The sequence below is a fragment of the Aquila chrysaetos genome, chromosome 8, assembly GCF_900496995.4.
Source record: "Aquila chrysaetos chrysaetos chromosome 8, bAquChr1.4, whole genome shotgun sequence".
NCBI lineage: Eukaryota > Metazoa > Chordata > Aves > Accipitriformes > Accipitridae > Aquila > Aquila chrysaetos.
In genome coordinates, this window is record NC_044011.1 from 6,328,098 (window position 1) to 6,346,135 (window position 18,038).

Genomic DNA, 18,038 nt, shown 5'->3' on the forward strand with positions numbered 1-18,038 from the left:
GGCAGGCTCACGGGCTGGTTTGGGTTGGGAAGGACCTTTAGGGATCACCCAGTCCAACCCCCTGCCACGGGCAGGGACATCTGCCACCAGACCAGGTCGCTCAAAGCCCCGTCCAACCTGGCCTTGAACACTTCCAGGGATGGGGCATCCACAGCTTCTCCGACAGTCACAGAAAGGTTTGGGTGCCCCTCAGACCCCCACAGGCGGATGGTCCCTCTCTCCTGGCAGCCCTGGGCTTGGGAGAGATGACGGGGGGGGGGGGGGGGAGCTGCGGAGTCGAGCGAGGAAAGGCGAGCAGGGGACAACTGCCCGCTTCACCCGGCCACCACTGGAAACCCGGCCGCTGCCAGGCCGAGGACAGAGCCATGGATCCCTCCCTGCACGGCCCGCCAGGCTGGGATCTAACGTTGTACACAGACCGCCCGCCCCCCTCTCCCCGGCCGCCCCCGCCCCGACGCCCCGCGGACGGGCGGCGGCGGGACGGCGATCCGGCAGCGCCCCCTGGCGGCCGCGACTGGCACTGCGAGCGGCGCAGGCGCAGGAAGGCGGGGGGGGAAGCGTGTGTCCGCGTATCCGCGGCCGGCGGAAGCGGAAGTCGGCGGGGCCGGAAGTGGATGGCGGCGACGTGGGTCGGTGGAGCGGAGGCGGGCGGGTCGCGCTGCCGTCATGGAGGGGCTCTACCATCAAACCAACAAGTGCGTGAGGCGACGCGACGCGACGCGACGCGGGGTGGGCGGCGTGGTAGCGGGACGTAACCCCCGAGGACCCGCGGGAAGACTGGTGCGGGGCCGGGTCTGAGGGCGGACACCCGGCCTGCGGGCCAGCGCCCTCTCAGCGCCCTTTAAAAGCTTTTTTTCCTCATAAAAATTCTCGTCTTCCACCCCGGCGCGTTGCCGTGAGGACAGTGCTTCAGCGGCAGAAGGAAGCAAAAGCCTGTCCCTCCGGGCTGGCCGTGTGTCTGTCCGGAGTCCCAGCCTGCTGTTAGCCACGTCAGTCCAAAAGCAAGCAAGCCTTGCCTCGGGATTTTAAAGTACAAGATTGCAAGTATTCACTGAAAACAAGTGGTGCTGTTTTGTTAAATGTACTTACCTTTAAGGCATACTAATTTAGTAGCAGTTTTGTGGCAGCGGGGGTTTCGAGATGGCTAGCAGACTCAGTTTAAATCACCTCGGGAAACGGGTGACTCCTTGATGATAAAAACCACTCAGATTCACAGATGATGCTAATCTGCTGAGGTAGAAGTGGTATGAAAAGTGCAAAATAAGGCAAAAATCTTGCAGTTCTGTGTGATACAGATAACTCATGGGAAAGAGACCAAATGAAGCAGTTAATTGAAATATTCCAAATTTCTGCAGTAATGGGTTTCTTCATTGAGCTCTGTTGAAGGAGGTAGTGTGGTGAGTAAGAGAATTTCATTGAATAATGATATAGAGCGACCCTGTAGGGAGAAGCGTGAAATCCTGCCAGGCCTTGGACACGTCCAGCAGGGATGGGGCATCCACAGCTTCTCTGGGGATCATAGTCACTGAGCTGTGTTTTTGTTGCAGTTTGTTGTCAGTCTGTGGATACTCTGGATTTTCAAACTCTCTTCCCACCTTTTCCCCAGACTTGCTCTGTTTTCTGGTATGGGAAGAATGCTGGTGAGCGTGAAGTAGTTTTTCTGATCCAGTTGCACATGATCTGATTTGGCTTCTACACCTGGGTTTCTAAACAGGCACTTTAAGAGCATTTCAAGAGCAATGCGAGTCTCAAGCTGTCTGGGGTGTCCTAGAGAAATTGATTGGAAAGAAAACTATAAAACAAGTACGGGTTGCAAGATACTGGGTATTGAATTGGTTCTCTAGTTAATTCCAAGTAATGTGGTACTTATGACATACTTGATGATCTCTTTAGCAGTGCAGTGTCGTGATTTGGAAGGTAGCCCTGATAGTTATTAAAAAAATCTCATAATAACTGAAGAATAAATATTTAATTACTCTGTAAGATAAGTTGGTTTTGGAGGTCTGGCTTCATAAACATTTGTGCTGTAGTTATCAAATGGTACATATACCAGAAAAAGAGTCACAAATGTGACCAAAATTATGATCTCTTAAATTTTTTTTTTTTAAAAAAGGAAATTATATTTTTGTAACTTTTTAAGTGTATTTCTAGAAGTCTGAATCCCAGCTGCTGTGAGATTGTTCACACCAAGTATGGCCAAAGGTCCATCTGTCCCAGTGTGTGTTTAGCATTGCCTAACTGCAGATCTCTAGGAAAGACAGTAAGAAATGGGCAAATGTATGCGATACTTTCGTTGAATATTGTCCCAATCTCCCAGAAATGTGAGGCTTGGGGGCTTCTTGAAACAGAGGAATGTAACAACCATCAGTGTTTGGTTGTTTTTTTGTTTTCCTTTGCCACTGCTTGTCCAGCAACGGTAGTTCCTTCTCTTTGATTTTAAGCTTTTAAATTCATTTGATGCCTCTGTAATTCATATGTTGTAAGAGACAGTGAAAATCATTCCTTATTCACCGTCTCCTGTGCCATTTATGCTCTAGGGTATCTCTCCGCTATCACTTCCAGTCCAGATTGAACAACTCTTTCTTGTATAAAAGCTGTTCTGTACTTTTCATAATCTTTATTGTCCTTCTCTGAGCCTTTGCCAGTGCTTCTGTTGTCTTTTTGAGAAGGGAAGGGCAAAACCTGTGTTTAGTGTTGAAGATGTGTACTACCCATTTATGCAGTGACATAAAAGTATGGTGTCTCATCAGTACTCTTGACTTTAGTGGTGCACTTAGGTAGTGTTTCACTGCAGATCTATTATTAAGGTCTCACTTGTACCAACTCTCCTCCCAGTCAGATCTTCCCTCTGCTGTGCTCACCACTTGTGAGTTCCTAGTGTGAATCTGAAATCTGGTCTCCATGGTTGTCTTGGAGTAGGTAGATCTTAATGGCTTTCAGCATGCCAGATGTGTGGCATGGGGAAGAGCCCCAGTTCAGGTTATAAATACAAGAAGGGAGCTAGAACTGGATTGGAAATCTCTGAAGAAATAAAAGCCCTTTCAACTTGATTTTTGTTTTTAAACTGAAGGTTATTTTGTAGATGCGTATTAAGTGAAAGCACGACTTTCTTCATACTGAAGAATTGGGGTTTTTTTCTGTGTTCAGTGATGGGTTGTCTGCACTGAATAGCACGTAGCTGATCCTATTCTGTTCTAAAAAGTACTTAAAAGAAGCTGAAAATTGAGGTATTGAAAAATGATTTGATTTTGTAGCTGTTAACTGACTTCTCCTGTTAATTTACTGTCATTTGATAGGCAAGTCCATGAGGTCCAGTCTTATATGGGGCGCCTGGAGACTTCAGACAAAGAGTCAGTACACTGTAAGTAATTAATTAGTGAGAAAAGTCCCACTCCAGTACTGATTTTATTTAGCTTGCATCTTTAACCTTGTATGGTTTATCATTGTATTTACAATCATTATTGGAACAAATTTGGCTCTTCAGTCATTGTGATCGACTGTTGAGATGCATCACCAATTTGGAATGCATTAAAATTATTTTACTGTTTGACTTCAATAGGGTGATGGTTTGTATGAAGGACAGTGGAAAAGACAGAACTCGCTGTCAGGGTATGCTGTGGAGGCCTTCAACATAAACAGGTTAAAAAACCCCACACTGATGCACTTATGGAGGTGTAGTGAACACATTGATGTGGACAGAACTGCAAATTCGGAACATCACTGGGCTAGTTTGTTAGAAGCTCAAAAAGCTGAGAAATGTGGTTGTGTATCTGTCCTGTTATGTTGCTATTCCTTAAGCGTCCACTAATGGGCAGTCTTCCCCAAAAGATGCTTAGTCCAGTTTCTGGGGGAAAATGCCGTGATTTGGTGTGCAGGAATTTAAGCAGGATGATTTTTGATAGTTCCTGCTTGCATCAGAGTCGGAACCTGTAATTCCATCTGCTTATGAGAAATATGTAGAACAACTAGGTCTGAAATTGCTTCAGTAAATTTGGACTATAACCCTGTGCTAATAAAATGACTGTAATAAAATGCTATGATATATTGTGGCAGGACTTTTTACCCCAGTGCGGAATTGGCAAATGTATTTTGGACCTGTGTTTGAAGCCTTAATTCCTGTTTGAGTAATTGCTAATGGACCTCATCAGGAACTTCTGAAGGGAAAGGACACGGCATTGGCTGGATAAATTTATGCACACATTGATTGACTTCTATTACCTTTAATATATTCATGAAGCACGACTTCACTGTAGAAAGGGCCGTGATAACTTTCCTATCAAAATAACGACTTGTCTACTGGTTGTGTTATCTGTGGTGGTTTTACTACTCCCAGTACAATGGCAGACTTCCCAGACTGCTGTTCACTGGATGTGATTTTGGAACCTCTTGAAAATTAGCAGAATTTGCCATCTTGCCTCTGCTACTTGAGACCATTTCAAGAGATAAGATTATGTACCATCTTATGTAGTCAATAAATGAACATAGTCTCTCTCTCTATATAGATACAGATATGTGCTCTAGATATTAGTGTATATTTTAGGATTTATGGGAAAAGGATTATCTTCTGGTTGAAGAGCAGGAATAGGAACCAGGAAATCAAACTTCCTGTTGCAGCTTTCCTTTTCCAACTTTGGGCAAATAATCCCTTCTTGCTCAGAAAAGCCTAAGATGACTAAGATAGTAATACTATTGTTTGGACTAGCAAAAGCTGATGTAATTGTCTGTCTGCTCTCCTCATTGCTTTTCTGTTAAGTTTAGCTGTACTAAATGGTGGTGAGATGAATTAGGACAATTTGAGATTTGTGCCTGTATACGTGGGTTAATTACTCTTTGATTGTGTGAGATCAAAGGGCAAAGAGAAGGGCTTGTATGTGCTGTTTGCTTTTCTGGGTTCTGCTGAATGTGATTTTCTGGAAAGTCCTGAAGTACTGTGGAGTAGTTAGCAGTTGCTTAATAATGCTTTTCTGTATACCTCTTTAGTCTAAATGCAAAATAAGAACAAATGGTGTCTGTAGAATTTGGTGATTATTTGTATCAGGTCTGACCATGGCAGTCTGAGACTTCAGGACTGTCCTCGTGGCTGCACAGACATGACGGTGCTTCTGTCCTCTAATAATCAGCCTGTGGACATGCTTTGGAGGGTGCTTACCTTCAGCCTTACAGCTTACCTTCTTTAAACACAAGAATGTCAGATGATGAATAGTGCTCCTGTCTTTCGCCCTTCTGTGCAATTCTTTAATTTGTGAAATGCTGGGTTGTGACATGGTTAGAAAATGTGGTTGTCAGATGAGGAAGGGGGTTGTGGCTTGTACCGAGTTTTGCTGTACGACTACAGTAACTGAAAGTGTACGATTGTCTTTCCCCAGTTGTGTCAGTTTCCCACCTCATTAAAGTACAAGTATATGAGTTTGTGTTGTGTACTATTGCCCCTCTGCTATTCCTATGCAGATTATCAGAAGAAATTGCAATGTAGATGATTACAGAGGCAATTATTTTGTGGCCTTGTTTTCCCACTTGCAAGGGCTTCAGCCCTGTTTTGGCCATGTCTTTCTGAGCTGCTTGTTCAGTCTGCCAGTTCCTGTCAACTCTGAATCCTTCCCATTCTCCTTCAACCTTTGCTTCTCTGGTTATGGATGATGCATATTAACTCTGTGTTAACAGTTTTCAGAGGTTTAAATTGCCATTGTTGTGAGAATCATATTGGCTATTAGCTTGTGTAAGCAAATCCTGCTGAGGGAACAGGAAGGGGCTGCAGGGGGGAGTGTGGGAGCTTTAAATCCTAATACATGTTGCTGATAGGGAAAGAGGCTCAGGTGTTTTGAAGGAGCAGGGGCTTTCCTAGCTCCCTTCTCAGAGGAGGAGGGAAAGGCAAGTGTCTCAAATTACTGAGTTAAAGAAGTGGCTTTTCATGATACCTGTAGTTCTCAGTTATGATTTTTTTCATCCAGTAAGGATCTGCATGTGTCAGGTTTTAAATACTGCTTTGAATGCTTTTGAGCTTTTATCTTCACTCAGATTGCAGTTCTTTAATTCAAATCAAATCACATTTTTATTTCCTTGCAGTAGTAGAAAATGAGATTCAGGCAAGAATAGACAATATATTCAGCAACTTGGAACGTCTGGAAATCCTGTCCAGCAAAGAACCTCCCAATAAGCGACAGAATGCTAAACTGTAAGTTCACCGTCTTTGCTATGATAATGTGCTGTAGTCTTTGTAATTATTTTCATTAAATTTATTGAAGCCCTTTGCCTTTTGAGTGAGACCTTTATACTTTGCATAACTTATCTCTGTGCTCTACAGTAGCAAAATTGGGGCACAGAGGCAAAATCACTTCCCTGCATTTAACCACAGACTGGTGATGGAGCTGGATTCATGGCTCTGTTCTGAGATGAGCAGAACATGGCACTTCAAGGCTTAAAAAAATTTCTACTCTCTATGGCGTTTGCTTTTAATGCCATTTGTGGAGGTAAGGAGTAAAATTACTTCAGTTGATGTCATTTTCTCTGGATCATTTTCCTAGCTGTTGGTGACTAAAATAAGGAGGTTTCTAAAGTTAGCACTGGTTTGAGCAGGAGGTTGGCCCAGAGACCTCAGGACTTCTGTTCTAATTTATTCTGTAACTCTACTATTAACTTTTAGTCCCAAAATGCCTTTGTAGATACTAGGGGTAGATTTCATGTCACCTGTATTAAAGAGGTCAGTACCTGAAATAGTCATCAGATATTTAATCGGAGGCAATGGAGTTCTGGATGTTATTTGTTTTAGCCTAATGGAGATGTCTCCTGTATTGTCCACTGAGTTTTAAACTCCTTTTAATAAAAACTCAAACTTAAGAACATGGTGCTAATTAATGAAACTTGAAAGCTTAATCTTTTATGTGCATGAGGGTCATAAAATAGAAACTGTTCAAATTCTACCATCTTTCCAAATCTGTGTTAAATGAGGAATATACATATATATATATAAAAAAATTATAAAACTCCTGAAGAGACTAGTCATGGGATAGTGTGTCCAAGACAGCTCAAGAATTCTACAGAATGCTACACATTCTGTCGTTAAACTCCAGTTAAATAATCACCTGTTTAGTAGAAAAATGAGGCACAGAAGATCTAAGTCTGGAATATGGGCCTAACATTGAATGTCCTTACCTTCTAGATAGAACCCATCATTCTTTATTGTTTGTCACTGTTAATTTATAATGCTCCATTGTTCATATAAAAAACACCATCCCTGGGAATGTCTTTGTGTTGTTGATCCTTTCTAGCCGAGTTGACCAGCTGAAGTACGATGTTCAGCATCTGCAGACAGCTCTGAGGAACTTTCAACATCGCCGTTACATCCGGGAGCAGCAGGAACGACAGCGAGAAGAGTTGCTTGCACGTACATTCACTACTAATGTAAATATATTCTTTGTTTTAGATCTCTGTGTTCTAGAAGCCATAGTCTTTCAGAGAAGTTTCAGACAAGATGTAGGCATGACTCTCTTAGATTGCTGCTGTGAGATGTAAACGGAGTAAAGATAGAAAAGAACAATAATATGTGTTAAAAAAGTACAACACTCTCATAAGGAGAAGTTGGGCTAATAAGAGGCAGTAGTAAAAGACTCCAGAAACTGCTGCTCATATTTTATCCAGTGCAGTTCTACCTGACTATGTAGCAGTTTCAGAAGGGTGAATGAGGTAGGTACCGAAGTATACATTTTACTTGGATTTGTCTCAAATGTCTTTGTCAAATCCTGAGATTTGTAAAATGTCTGGCTTTTGTACACCCTGCTGTCAGTAGATGTCAGCAAGCTTTAATTTGTCCTAATATAAATCACACAGCTGGCAAAAAAACCCTTGCTTTTTATCTATAAATGACTCAAAAGTTTTTAATAACAGGAATGTGTTTCCACCTGTTCTTGTTAATTCTTAGTTCCTCCACTGGGAAGTCACCCCAGTGCAAATTTCTAGAGGAATTTTGCTCTGAATAAAGTAGGTTTGCTTTCAGATTTCACTTTTCTGTAACTCAAAAGCTAGTCTTTGTTGTTGTTGTTGTTGTTAAAGGCATGTAACCTAACATTCATTATCTGTGTTGTCATTCATTGTTAACGTCAAGGAGGAATAAATGTGAGCAGTCCTCTTTTCTTGAGATTTGGGAAGTTCAATGCACTTTTCAAAGCCTGACATAAAGATGACATCTAGCATTTTGTTGGCTATTTTGAAATTATAAACAAGACTTGAAAGGAACACTGAAATTTGAAACCTTATTTGTTTTCAAAACACTGTGGTGTTCCTCTACAAATACGGAGAACTTTTCCTGTAGGAAAACTTGTTGTCCAGAAATAAAACCTATGTAAATGGAACAGTTTTGAAGAGCAGTAGCAGGCTTGCAAATGCAAAATAAATGGCAAGTTGTTTTTTTCTCCTTTAGATGTTGAAAGGTGTCTCAAGATGAAAAAAGAAAAGCGTGATTATTTTGTATTTCTTTTACCTCGCTACAAAAATGTGACTTTTAAAGTAGAATGACCCTTTAATAGGAAAAGGGTGATTTATTTGTCAGTTATTGGCCTATCTGTTTTGGTTAGAAGTTTACACAGTTTCTATTTTTATACTACCTTATTCTATTAAATAGAAATGTCAGCTGAGCATGTAAGCATCCTGAATAAATCTGTAACATATATAACAGCTTTTGAAAGCTGTAGCAGTTTTCTGAACATTTTGCTTAATTCGAAGATAAATGTGGTCTTTATCTTTAAAGCCTTCCCTTGTACCATTCTGGAGAAAATCACTAACAGCAAATGAAAGATATGATGCCATCTAGTCTTTCTGTGAGCAGGGTCAAAAATCTACATTTTTCTTGCTGCCTTGCGGTGTATAAAAAAATCTTACAGGCTCCTCGTATAGGAAATGGATTCCCTGCTGATTGGAAGTTTAATAAATATCTGAAATAATAGCCCTTCAGATGCAAATCCAAGTGCTTCTGCTCTGCAGACTCATTGAAGACGAGACACTTGTTTCAACCTTAGTGCTTCATTAACATTTGGTCAAAGAGATGTATGTGCTGTCATGGCTTCTTCATCCAGTAACTTTGACCCTGCAACTGCTAACAGCTCTGTCCTTTATTCTTCATTCTTTTACAGCAAGCAGAACACCCACCTAGGCAGTACAAGATCTAACACTGGATCGTACATGTCATTCCCATAATAACTTTTTTTTTTTTTTTTTACACAATAATGAGCGGAGTCTACTCAGAGCAAGTTTGGTAGTTGCATGCATGTAACCTACAGCTGACAGTCAGATGTAGGATATTAACCATCTTTGGCCCTAAATACGAATTCTGCATTTTGGTAGTTCTTGTTCTGAGTACATGAAAGCAGGTAAGCCAGTGTTTCCACGCTTCCCTCTTAACAATATCGTGATTCCTGTTCGTAAAACAATGTAGGAGCGATGAGCTATTATCTTGACTCTCTGGATGGAATGGTGTCCAGAGAAGATTAAACTGGAGGCCTTGGAAAGACAAAAGTGATCACATCCTCTGACCTCTTGTGCAATCCAGATTACAGAATTTTATCCAGTTATTTCCATTTCAAGATTCATAGTTTCTAATTGAGCTAATGCATCTTTTCTGGAAAAACATTAATTTTTAATTTTTTTTTGTTTTCAGATAAGGCCTTGGGTGTTGAGTGAGTCAGACCTTCAGGGAACTAGGTTCATGTCTGCCCTCACTATCGGAAATTTGCATCATGTTGTAAATTAATAGAATGTCATCTCCCAGACATTGTGTTTTGCAGGCCTTTTGTAGCTTAGAAATCTGATATTAAATCTTTCAAAAGTCTTTCACTTGCAATGATCAAATGACTCCATGTTCAACACCTTCTGTTAGTTTTGATGTTCTCTCTTGTAATACCCTTTCCTACATATATCATAAACAGATTATAAAGAATTCTCCACTTTTAATCTGACTTTTTATCCTTCGAGATCTAATTGCAGTTGAACAGCTGATCAGCTTTGCCTTTTGGCTTGCTTCCTGTAGGCTTCTCTAAATTACTTTTTTCACTCAAATATTAATGTTGTGTTTAATATCCTTATGAAAAAAAAAAATGTTTAAAACTTAATCCTTCAAGTCCTGTAAAGTTTTTGTCACATTTGTTTCTGCATGTTCTTTTTCTGGATCTAACTATGTATGGGCAGTATGAGTGAGCAGGCAAGGTAACCAAGACCCTGCATTTCCCCTACAGGACTCTGACACCACCATACCGATCGACGAAACATTACAGTTTAATGAATCCCTCCAGAATGCCCATCGTGGCATGGATGATCTTATTGGCAGTGGGACCAACATCCTTCAGGGGCTGAGGGACCAGAGAGTGACATTAAAGGTGGGGGCATCGTTTTTTACCAAAAAGACCCCACGTTTTTCTGTGTTTATGATGACCAGGCTAAGTAAAATCAATACATGAGTTTGTTTCAGTACACTGCTTCGAGCTGAGGATGCTGGGAAAGGCCCAAATTCCATTTTAACTAAACCTGAAATCTTTACATTTTATCATCTTACTAGGAGCATCTTTAAGCTCTTTTTGTGGCTGGATGGCCTAGCAGTCTTCACCTGCAGGGTAGTTAGTATCTGGAGTGCTGAATGTTATGTTTTGTTCCCTTATGGTTTTTTTTTGTTTGTTTGTTTGGGTGTTTTTTGTTCAAGTGAAGAATGGGAAGTAATGGCTAGCTCACAGATAGATAACTGATTCAGATGAACATGACTCAGAGCAACCACAAAGCTGGTGTAAAGTACTTGTGTTTAAGATTAGTAATAAAGATAATACTCTCTCAGGTCTAACACACCTCAACAATATATCCTTCCCTGAATACTGTTAATGACGGCTGTATTTCTTCATGTCTCTTAATAACAAATATTTGTCTTTTATTTTAAAGACTGTTCAAAGTGATGTTAAATTTTGAGCGAATAGCTCAAAGATACAAAAAGCTTTTTAATAAGAAGTGTGTGTTGGGGGAAAGCTAGATTGCTGAAAAATGTGGGGAAATCCCTACCTGTGTTCCATTCGTCTTCTGATGGGGATAACTATTGTTGTCTATTTTGTGATGTTGCTTTGTTTTGGGATGTATCTGCCAGAGGATTTAAACATTTTTAATTGCTAACATAAATCCCTACATTTGGTCAGATGAATTGCACCTTAAGCTCCATGGATTGTGGACTACGGTTTCACTGGCTATAAAGGCAGTTCAGCCAGCTTGTATACAGACAGCTGAACTGTACATATGTATGGGTTTCACTCTTAAAGTGCATAGGCATTTTGCTGGAGCAACTTCCAGTACCTGTGGTACCCATTTCCTGGGCGTTACTAGAGCTGGGTGTCTTCACAGGGCAGAATTGCTAGGTGCCTATTTTAATCCTAATGTCTTGTTGCAATTCACAAGCCAGGTACTTCCTATCCTGATCACAGAGGTCCAGGCTACCTGGTATTCCCAAAGTACTGGACAGGACCACCACAGGGTACAATGAGAGAAAGCAGTGTTGTAACTCCTTTTCTACTCTGTAGTCTGGTGATCAGTACCTGCACTCACAGATGTTACATGGATGCATTAAAGCAGAGTTTGAAGTCGAGTTCTTTCCTGTCTGAGGTGAAGGATAGCTTCTTGGTTAAGGTTACTTATTCACTGGCCTAGTGAATATATATTTCTTTTTAGACAAAGTCATTTACTGGAAAAACTTGGAATAAGATGTAGCTACTCAGTGTGGTAGTTAAGCATTCATTTAAGAGATATGTTGTAGCTGAGTAGTCTAGCTGTATGACTAGTGGGTAGAAGGAGGGATCTCATGAAGAAAAGGGTGGAAGGACTAGTTATTAGTGCCAGGAGAGGATTCAGGGTTGTGAATGCTTTTTGGAAAAAGTAGCTTCCTTAAAGTTCCTACATCCTTGAGATTATACACATCTGTCCTCTGTGTTTAGCACTGGATAGCTTTGGCGGCTGCTCACATTGGATTGGGGCATCCAGTCATTAAAGTGCACGAGTGTACCTGTGCTTCACACAGGGAATTTGACTTGTTGATTCTACAAGATGGTAAGTCACTGATTCAAGGTAATCTCTAATGAGTGACTGAAGCACTTGGTTTCTGGGGGTTCCTGAGAAGGAAGTGCGTACATCACAAGTTAGGAGAACTTAACCACAGTTGGCAAATACGATAAAGGAACAGGACCTGCTGCCTCAAAGACATTGAGAGGAAATACTGTTTTGTGTTATAGTCCATGGTCCTGTCTTGCTGCTTTTGCTAGTTAGATTGCAGTAACGTGACTGGATTCCTATTAGATTATGATGTGCCTTCTGCAAATGTAGGCATGCCTTGTCTCAGCTGACAAATTGTAGCAAGTTAAGCATATTTCGGGTCAGGATTGTAATAGTAAAGTTAGTGTGTCTCTGCCCACTCCTACTGATAGTCTGTTCTTTTGGGAGCATCATGTTCTTATGTTTTCAAGAGGATATTTCTTCTTGCTCAGAGATGAGGAAACATCTGTTCATATTCCTCTTCCCCTTAGCTTAGCTTTTGTTACACTATCAAAGACTTTGTTGCCTGTTTACAAATCTGCCAGAAGCAGCTAGCATAGAGACAACTTAAAAGGTAAATGAGTTAATTTGGAAGCATGTTATTCTATGTAACTTCTTGGGTATTGGATATAAACAGACAGGTATGAACCAAGTATTCCCAAATTGTCACAAGTCTTTAGCTGTTCTAGTTGTACAGTTTGTTCCATGGACTGCAAGAATTGAAGAGTCTTCACTTTTCCTATTGTTTGCTTTCATTTTAAAGATTCATGTTCGGTTTCTCTTCTCCAAGCAAGGTTTTCTTTTGTTCTGAAGTCGTGTGAAAAGATTGCTGCAGAGACAGGAACAGTGCTGAACTTGAAAGCATAGTATCCAGGGGTTTAATGTGAGGTGTATGAAATGAAGGTGAAAAATGTGATTATGTTTTACTAGCAGAGACATAACCTGATTTCAGCAAAGGGCCTGAATACCTACACAGCCTTCTACAGAAGAAACTGATTATCTAATTTGGTATTGCAAATCTGTCTGTTTTATGGATTAAGAAGCTGTTTGTGCATGTATGTCTAATACAGTTGATATAAATTCTGTCCTCAGCTTTTCTGATCTTAGGTTTATATTCAGAACAATTCCCAAATTTCACCTTTTTATTCTTCTTAGACCAAAGATACAGTGGACTGTGAGAACAGACGCTAGAGTTTTTATTTTAAAGTTAAAGCATGGTAGTAGAGCATTGTGATGGGAATCTGTGCTATTGACCTTGCTCAGAGAAGAAATAACCTAAGTCTTACAGCTTTCTGAAGCAGGGTGTTCTGTTAAGGGCTTGGACCCAGAAGTCATTTTGAGAGATTAGGTTCATTATCATTGCCATGGCGTGACAAGGCTACTTTCTAGCAGAACCCATCTTTGTGCACACATAGGTGTGATGGAGGCTGGTCCTGGCCAGCATATCTCTGATTGCATGCTGTGAGCTGAGCCGTGATGCCCAGTGCAGCATCTCTGCCTGCCCATCGGTATGTTACCCATTTGTCTAGCTTATCTAGAAAGGTTCTTCTCACCTACCTGTACTATCGTGACTCTGTAGCCATGAATTCTCTCCCTTCTTCCCAGATGGGACAATACCCAGCTCTGAACTGTGCCCAGAGTACATCTATGTGCTTGTATTTCATACAGTTTCCTTTGACTGTTGCCCTGAAATAAAGTAGCAATATTCCTGCTGCATGGCAGTAGTGACTCCCCCAGCTCAATTCTGGTACCTCCAGTTCTGCAGCTCACTGTGTTGAACTGTCACGTGCTTACTGCTGATGTGGTAACTGGTGGGATCCACATTCTTAATAACACCAACTGCTTCAGCAGTGAAACAAAACTGAGCTCTGGGCCTGTCTGCAGTACATCTGCCAGCAGTCTTTGTTCAGTGCTTTTCTCCGGAAGGATTTCTTGAAATTGCATTAATTACACTTCTATATGTCTTTCATTGCACTCTACCATTAGCCTTACAAGTTTCTGGACTTCCTTTTCAATCTGTTGTTGGTATGAACTGTGCTTCAGTGGGAGGGAAGTTCTGCAAGAAAGGTTGTCTGATCAAGAAGCTTCAAGCTCTTGTTAGACTGTATATCTCAAAAAGGACCAGAAAAACTCTTAATGCCTCTGTAGGGAGTGCATTTTCTCTGAGCCACTCTTTATGATGTCTCTGTCTGGACACATTGTTTTGTATCTTTAACCACATTCCTGTTTATGTATGTGAATTAATTAGTCTCATCATCCACCTATTTCCAGGGTCCTGTGGCCATCTGCTCTTAAATTGTAGGAACTGTTGGCTGATAGCAAGTTCCCTTGATCAGAATTCATCACTTGCCACCCATGATGAAATATTCCTGGGCTGTGGAGTAAGAAGAGTTGGACCATGACATTAATTGTTTCTTTGCTGTCTTTATTCTTAGGGTACTCACAAGAAGATCCTGGATGTTGCCAACATGTTGGGCTTATCCAATACAGTAATGCGGCTGATAGAGAAGCGAGCCTTTCAAGATAAATACTTCATGATTGGGGGAATGATTTTGACTTGTGTAATTATGTTTGTCGTCGTGCAGTATCTGACATGAGCTGCTGAACTATCACCAGAAGAGATCGTCTTTTGGAGCAAGATGGACTGTCCTCCAAACTGTACTTTCCTCTGAGTGCTGCTTTGGATGAGCCCTTCCTGTGAACTTCAGTTTACAAATCACACTCGGACACATGTTATGTGGAAAGCATGTAGGGAAACAAATTCCTCTGGGGATGCTGTAGTTGAGAATGGCCCTATAAAAATAACCCTAGCCTTTACTGCTCTCACCTTATTGTCTGCAGGTTTAAGAATCTGGTTAAATAGGAGGCAGAACTGAAAATTTTGCCCAGCTGTACTGCAAGGTAGGAGTGTCTTTTTGGGTAGATAGGGATAAGAGGATGCAAAGGCAGAGCATAAGACGTAGTGAGCCTTTCCTGTGCTAGCTAGAAGTGACCCTGATCACTGTATTTTGCAATGAAAGAATGCCACTGAGGAGAATTTCACATTGTGGGCACACTCCTGCAGTGTAAGTGTGCAAAAAGAGGTGGGAAGTGAAAGGTTCCCATCTGTAAACTCACTGTTTTGCTTGGAGGGAGAAGGATTTGTGGAGAAGGGTCTTAAAGCATGGTTATAACCTCAGCTAACTTTTTTTGTTTATGCCTACAGTATTAACCAGCACAAATCTTCCCATTTTAGGCTGAAATGCTTCTCATCTTATCTGAGGTATGTTTTGGTACCTTTTTATGCCCCGCTGCTTCCAAGTGGAAGCTGAATGCTGTACTTCTGCCTGCTTTCAGTCAGATGCACATCAGGCCTGTGTTATCTCACTGTGCCTAGTGCCAAATCCAGCCTCTGAAAACTGGAAGATTCTGACATTTTTCATGCTAGTGCACATCACATTTTTGTGAGTTGTGTTCATTTTCTGAGGTGGTTGGTCGGGGTTTTGTGCTCTGTAGCTGGTATTTTTTGAATCGACGAAGCAGGCAAGTCCTCACTGTGCTCAGATTCAGATTTGTGATTTTTATGTTCATAGAGCTGGAATGGGGTCTCTGCTGTTCTTTACATTCAGAATAACAGTGGGATCAGGGCAACAGACCTTTCTCTTCAAATCAGTTGTTGTCAGAAGAGTTCACTGAAGTTACGTGCCTTGGGATGGTAAATAAACATCCCTCACCCTTGGGAAGGGTGTTCTTTGTGTTTTCTTTGTACCTGCACAGTTACTGTGAAAGACATTCTTGTACATTCTCATACGTATCACCTCACAGATGATAGCCAACTTACATGTATCTCCTTGGTTGTAGGTATCTATCCACATTTAAACAATCACAGTTACAAAATGCTTTGTTTAAATATGGTACTCCTTTCCCTGCAGACTTGGGGGGGGCTCTGTTAGAACGGCCATCCTGAGATTTTGGGCATCATCTGTTTCAATCAGCCTTCAGATACATTCCCATCCCAATTTGTGTACAAGTCTGGAGCATTTCCAGATGTCTGACAGTGGCACAGAAGTGTCATATTCAGATGATGTGGCATAATACTGGCAATTCCTTCATTTTTTTCTGTCTGGAATGGTTGTGGGTCTCTTAATTAGTAACAGATTACAAGTTCTGCATTCTATCTTTGCTGCAGTAAGCTTTGCTTTTATTACGTAGCCTGTTGCAAACTTTTGAGAAATGGTATTAATAACTGTAAAAAATGAATTTCAGTTAACATGGGCAAGTGAAACAGGCTTTAGCCGTGCTTGTTTACACTTGCATAACTGAACTGTTGACTGACCTGTGTGCTGTGGCAGAGCAGATGAGAGTACCCAATTTGATCAGCTGTCACAGGCCAGTCAGCTTCATGCCTGGAACCCAGGGCAAGAGAAGAGTTAGCAGTTGGAGCGCTACCTGGCTGCACTGCAGACACAGCAGTGGAGACCAAGATGCTGTCACTGCTTGGATAATTCTATTGGATGGTTCAGCAGAAGAAAGCAGGAAAGCCTCAGTGTTTGTTGGATATCTAGTGTGCTGCACGCCTGCTGTCTGTCTGTTTTGTGCTTAATGTGTTTGATGCTTCTGAATTGTTTTGTGCTCTTCGTGTTCAGTCTGCTGGGCTTTCCCAAGGAAACACATTAGCAGACCAAGTACAGAATCGGTTTTCATTTGAGCCCGAGGGGCTAGGGAATTGAAAGGAAGAGAGGAAGTCTGCAGTGATAGATCATCTGTCTTCCTGTATCTTTAAATCTTAAATCTAAATTTACCTTAAATTTATTGTAAATATGAAGTCTGATAGATTTGGCATTCTATGCACTTGCAAGATGATTATCTATGAGATCAGTTGGGTACCTTGACAGGGATCCCTGGCAAATCTTTTTCTCTTCTCAGAAACTGGTCCAATTCCACATTAATTTTACAACTTTATGGTTTAGTGTTTAAAGAATGTCATTTGGTGGTGTTTAAAGTTTATATAGTTATGACCTGGTGTAGCGGGATTTGTCTTATACCAAGGTGAGACTCTAGCCAATTTGTTTCCTTTTTTGGCTTGTGGCAGGAGCCATAAAATAATTGGAACTGGATTTTTTTTCTGTTTTTGAGATGAGCTTGGCATTTTAATACGTGTTTCTCTGTTCATTTAATTTGCCCTTTTGGAGTATCCTTGTTCTTGTGTAGGCTAATTTCCCTTTTGTAAGCAAAGTGTCCTTGGTATTTACTATGTCTAAAGGTGAGATGTGGGGCTTGAAGGAACTACTTAGGTAATGATTTGATGATGTGCAACTTCAGACAAATTTGTACTACATGTTAAGTCCAAAATGATTTACAAGAGCATCTGTGCTATCTTAGACGGTTAGTGTACAACCCTCAAAGCCCCTATCATTACAGTGTGCCACATTAGGAGCACAGGTAGGATCAAGATCCCTGCTAACATGAAATGGGACAGAGCTGAAACCCTGGGTGGCTTTACATGTTGCTGCTACAGCTCTCTGTAAAGTTTCCTTTCTTACTAAGACTACATTTCCTTCAACAGAGCTGTTTTGCCTCTGAACAGCTGTGGCACAGCAAATGTTTCAGCTGTTGGATGAACTCTCTCACGAGAGGACACTGTGGAAATTAACTTGCCTCTGGAAAAAAACTTTCAACCAGTATTTTATACGTAAAGGGGCAAGGGTGGGACATGATGTGATTCATGTGACGTGTTATGTGAATAAAGATTTTTCAGCCAAAATGAAGTTTTTTACCTTGACTAACATGTAAGGTGCCCAAGTACTTAAGCTGGACAAATCCAATATTCTAATACTGAGGCAGGTAAGGCAGAAGGCTGGCTTGGCCAAACGGGGAACCCCTGCCTGAGCTCAGATCTGAAAAGGAAACTCACAAAGTGGAAGCAGCGGTCAGCTACCCTGGAGGAAGAGAGAGATGTTGCTCAAGGGTCAAAGCTAAAGCTCAGCTGGCATTGAAACTAGCGAGGGATAAGACGG

The 18,038-nt window shown here is 41.3% G+C and overlaps 1 protein-coding gene across 5 annotated transcripts; it reads left to right on the forward strand.

Annotated features, from left to right (window-relative positions):
* The first annotated feature begins 590 nt into the window (after positions 1-590).
* Positions 591-17,785, forward strand: GOSR2 (golgi SNAP receptor complex member 2). 5 transcript variants are annotated; one of them, XM_041125375.1, is made up of 7 exons: positions 601-695; positions 906-1,030; positions 3,297-3,361; positions 6,064-6,172; positions 7,266-7,398; positions 10,221-10,361; positions 14,478-17,785. In XM_041125375.1, exons 1-7 carry the CDS (start codon positions 615-617, stop codon positions 14,637-14,639), a joined length of 816 nt encoding a protein of 271 aa, XP_040981309.1. In that variant the 5' UTR covers positions 601-614; the 3' UTR covers positions 14,640-17,785. The 5 variants fall into 5 exon arrangements, with proteins under 5 accessions (XP_029878406.1, XP_029878408.1, XP_040981310.1 ...); XM_030022546.1 differs by lacking the exon at positions 906-1,030 and having other exon boundaries at positions 591-695; XM_041125376.1 differs by lacking the exon at positions 10,221-10,361 and having other exon boundaries at positions 596-695.
* Positions 17,786-18,038: the final 253 nt, after the last annotated feature.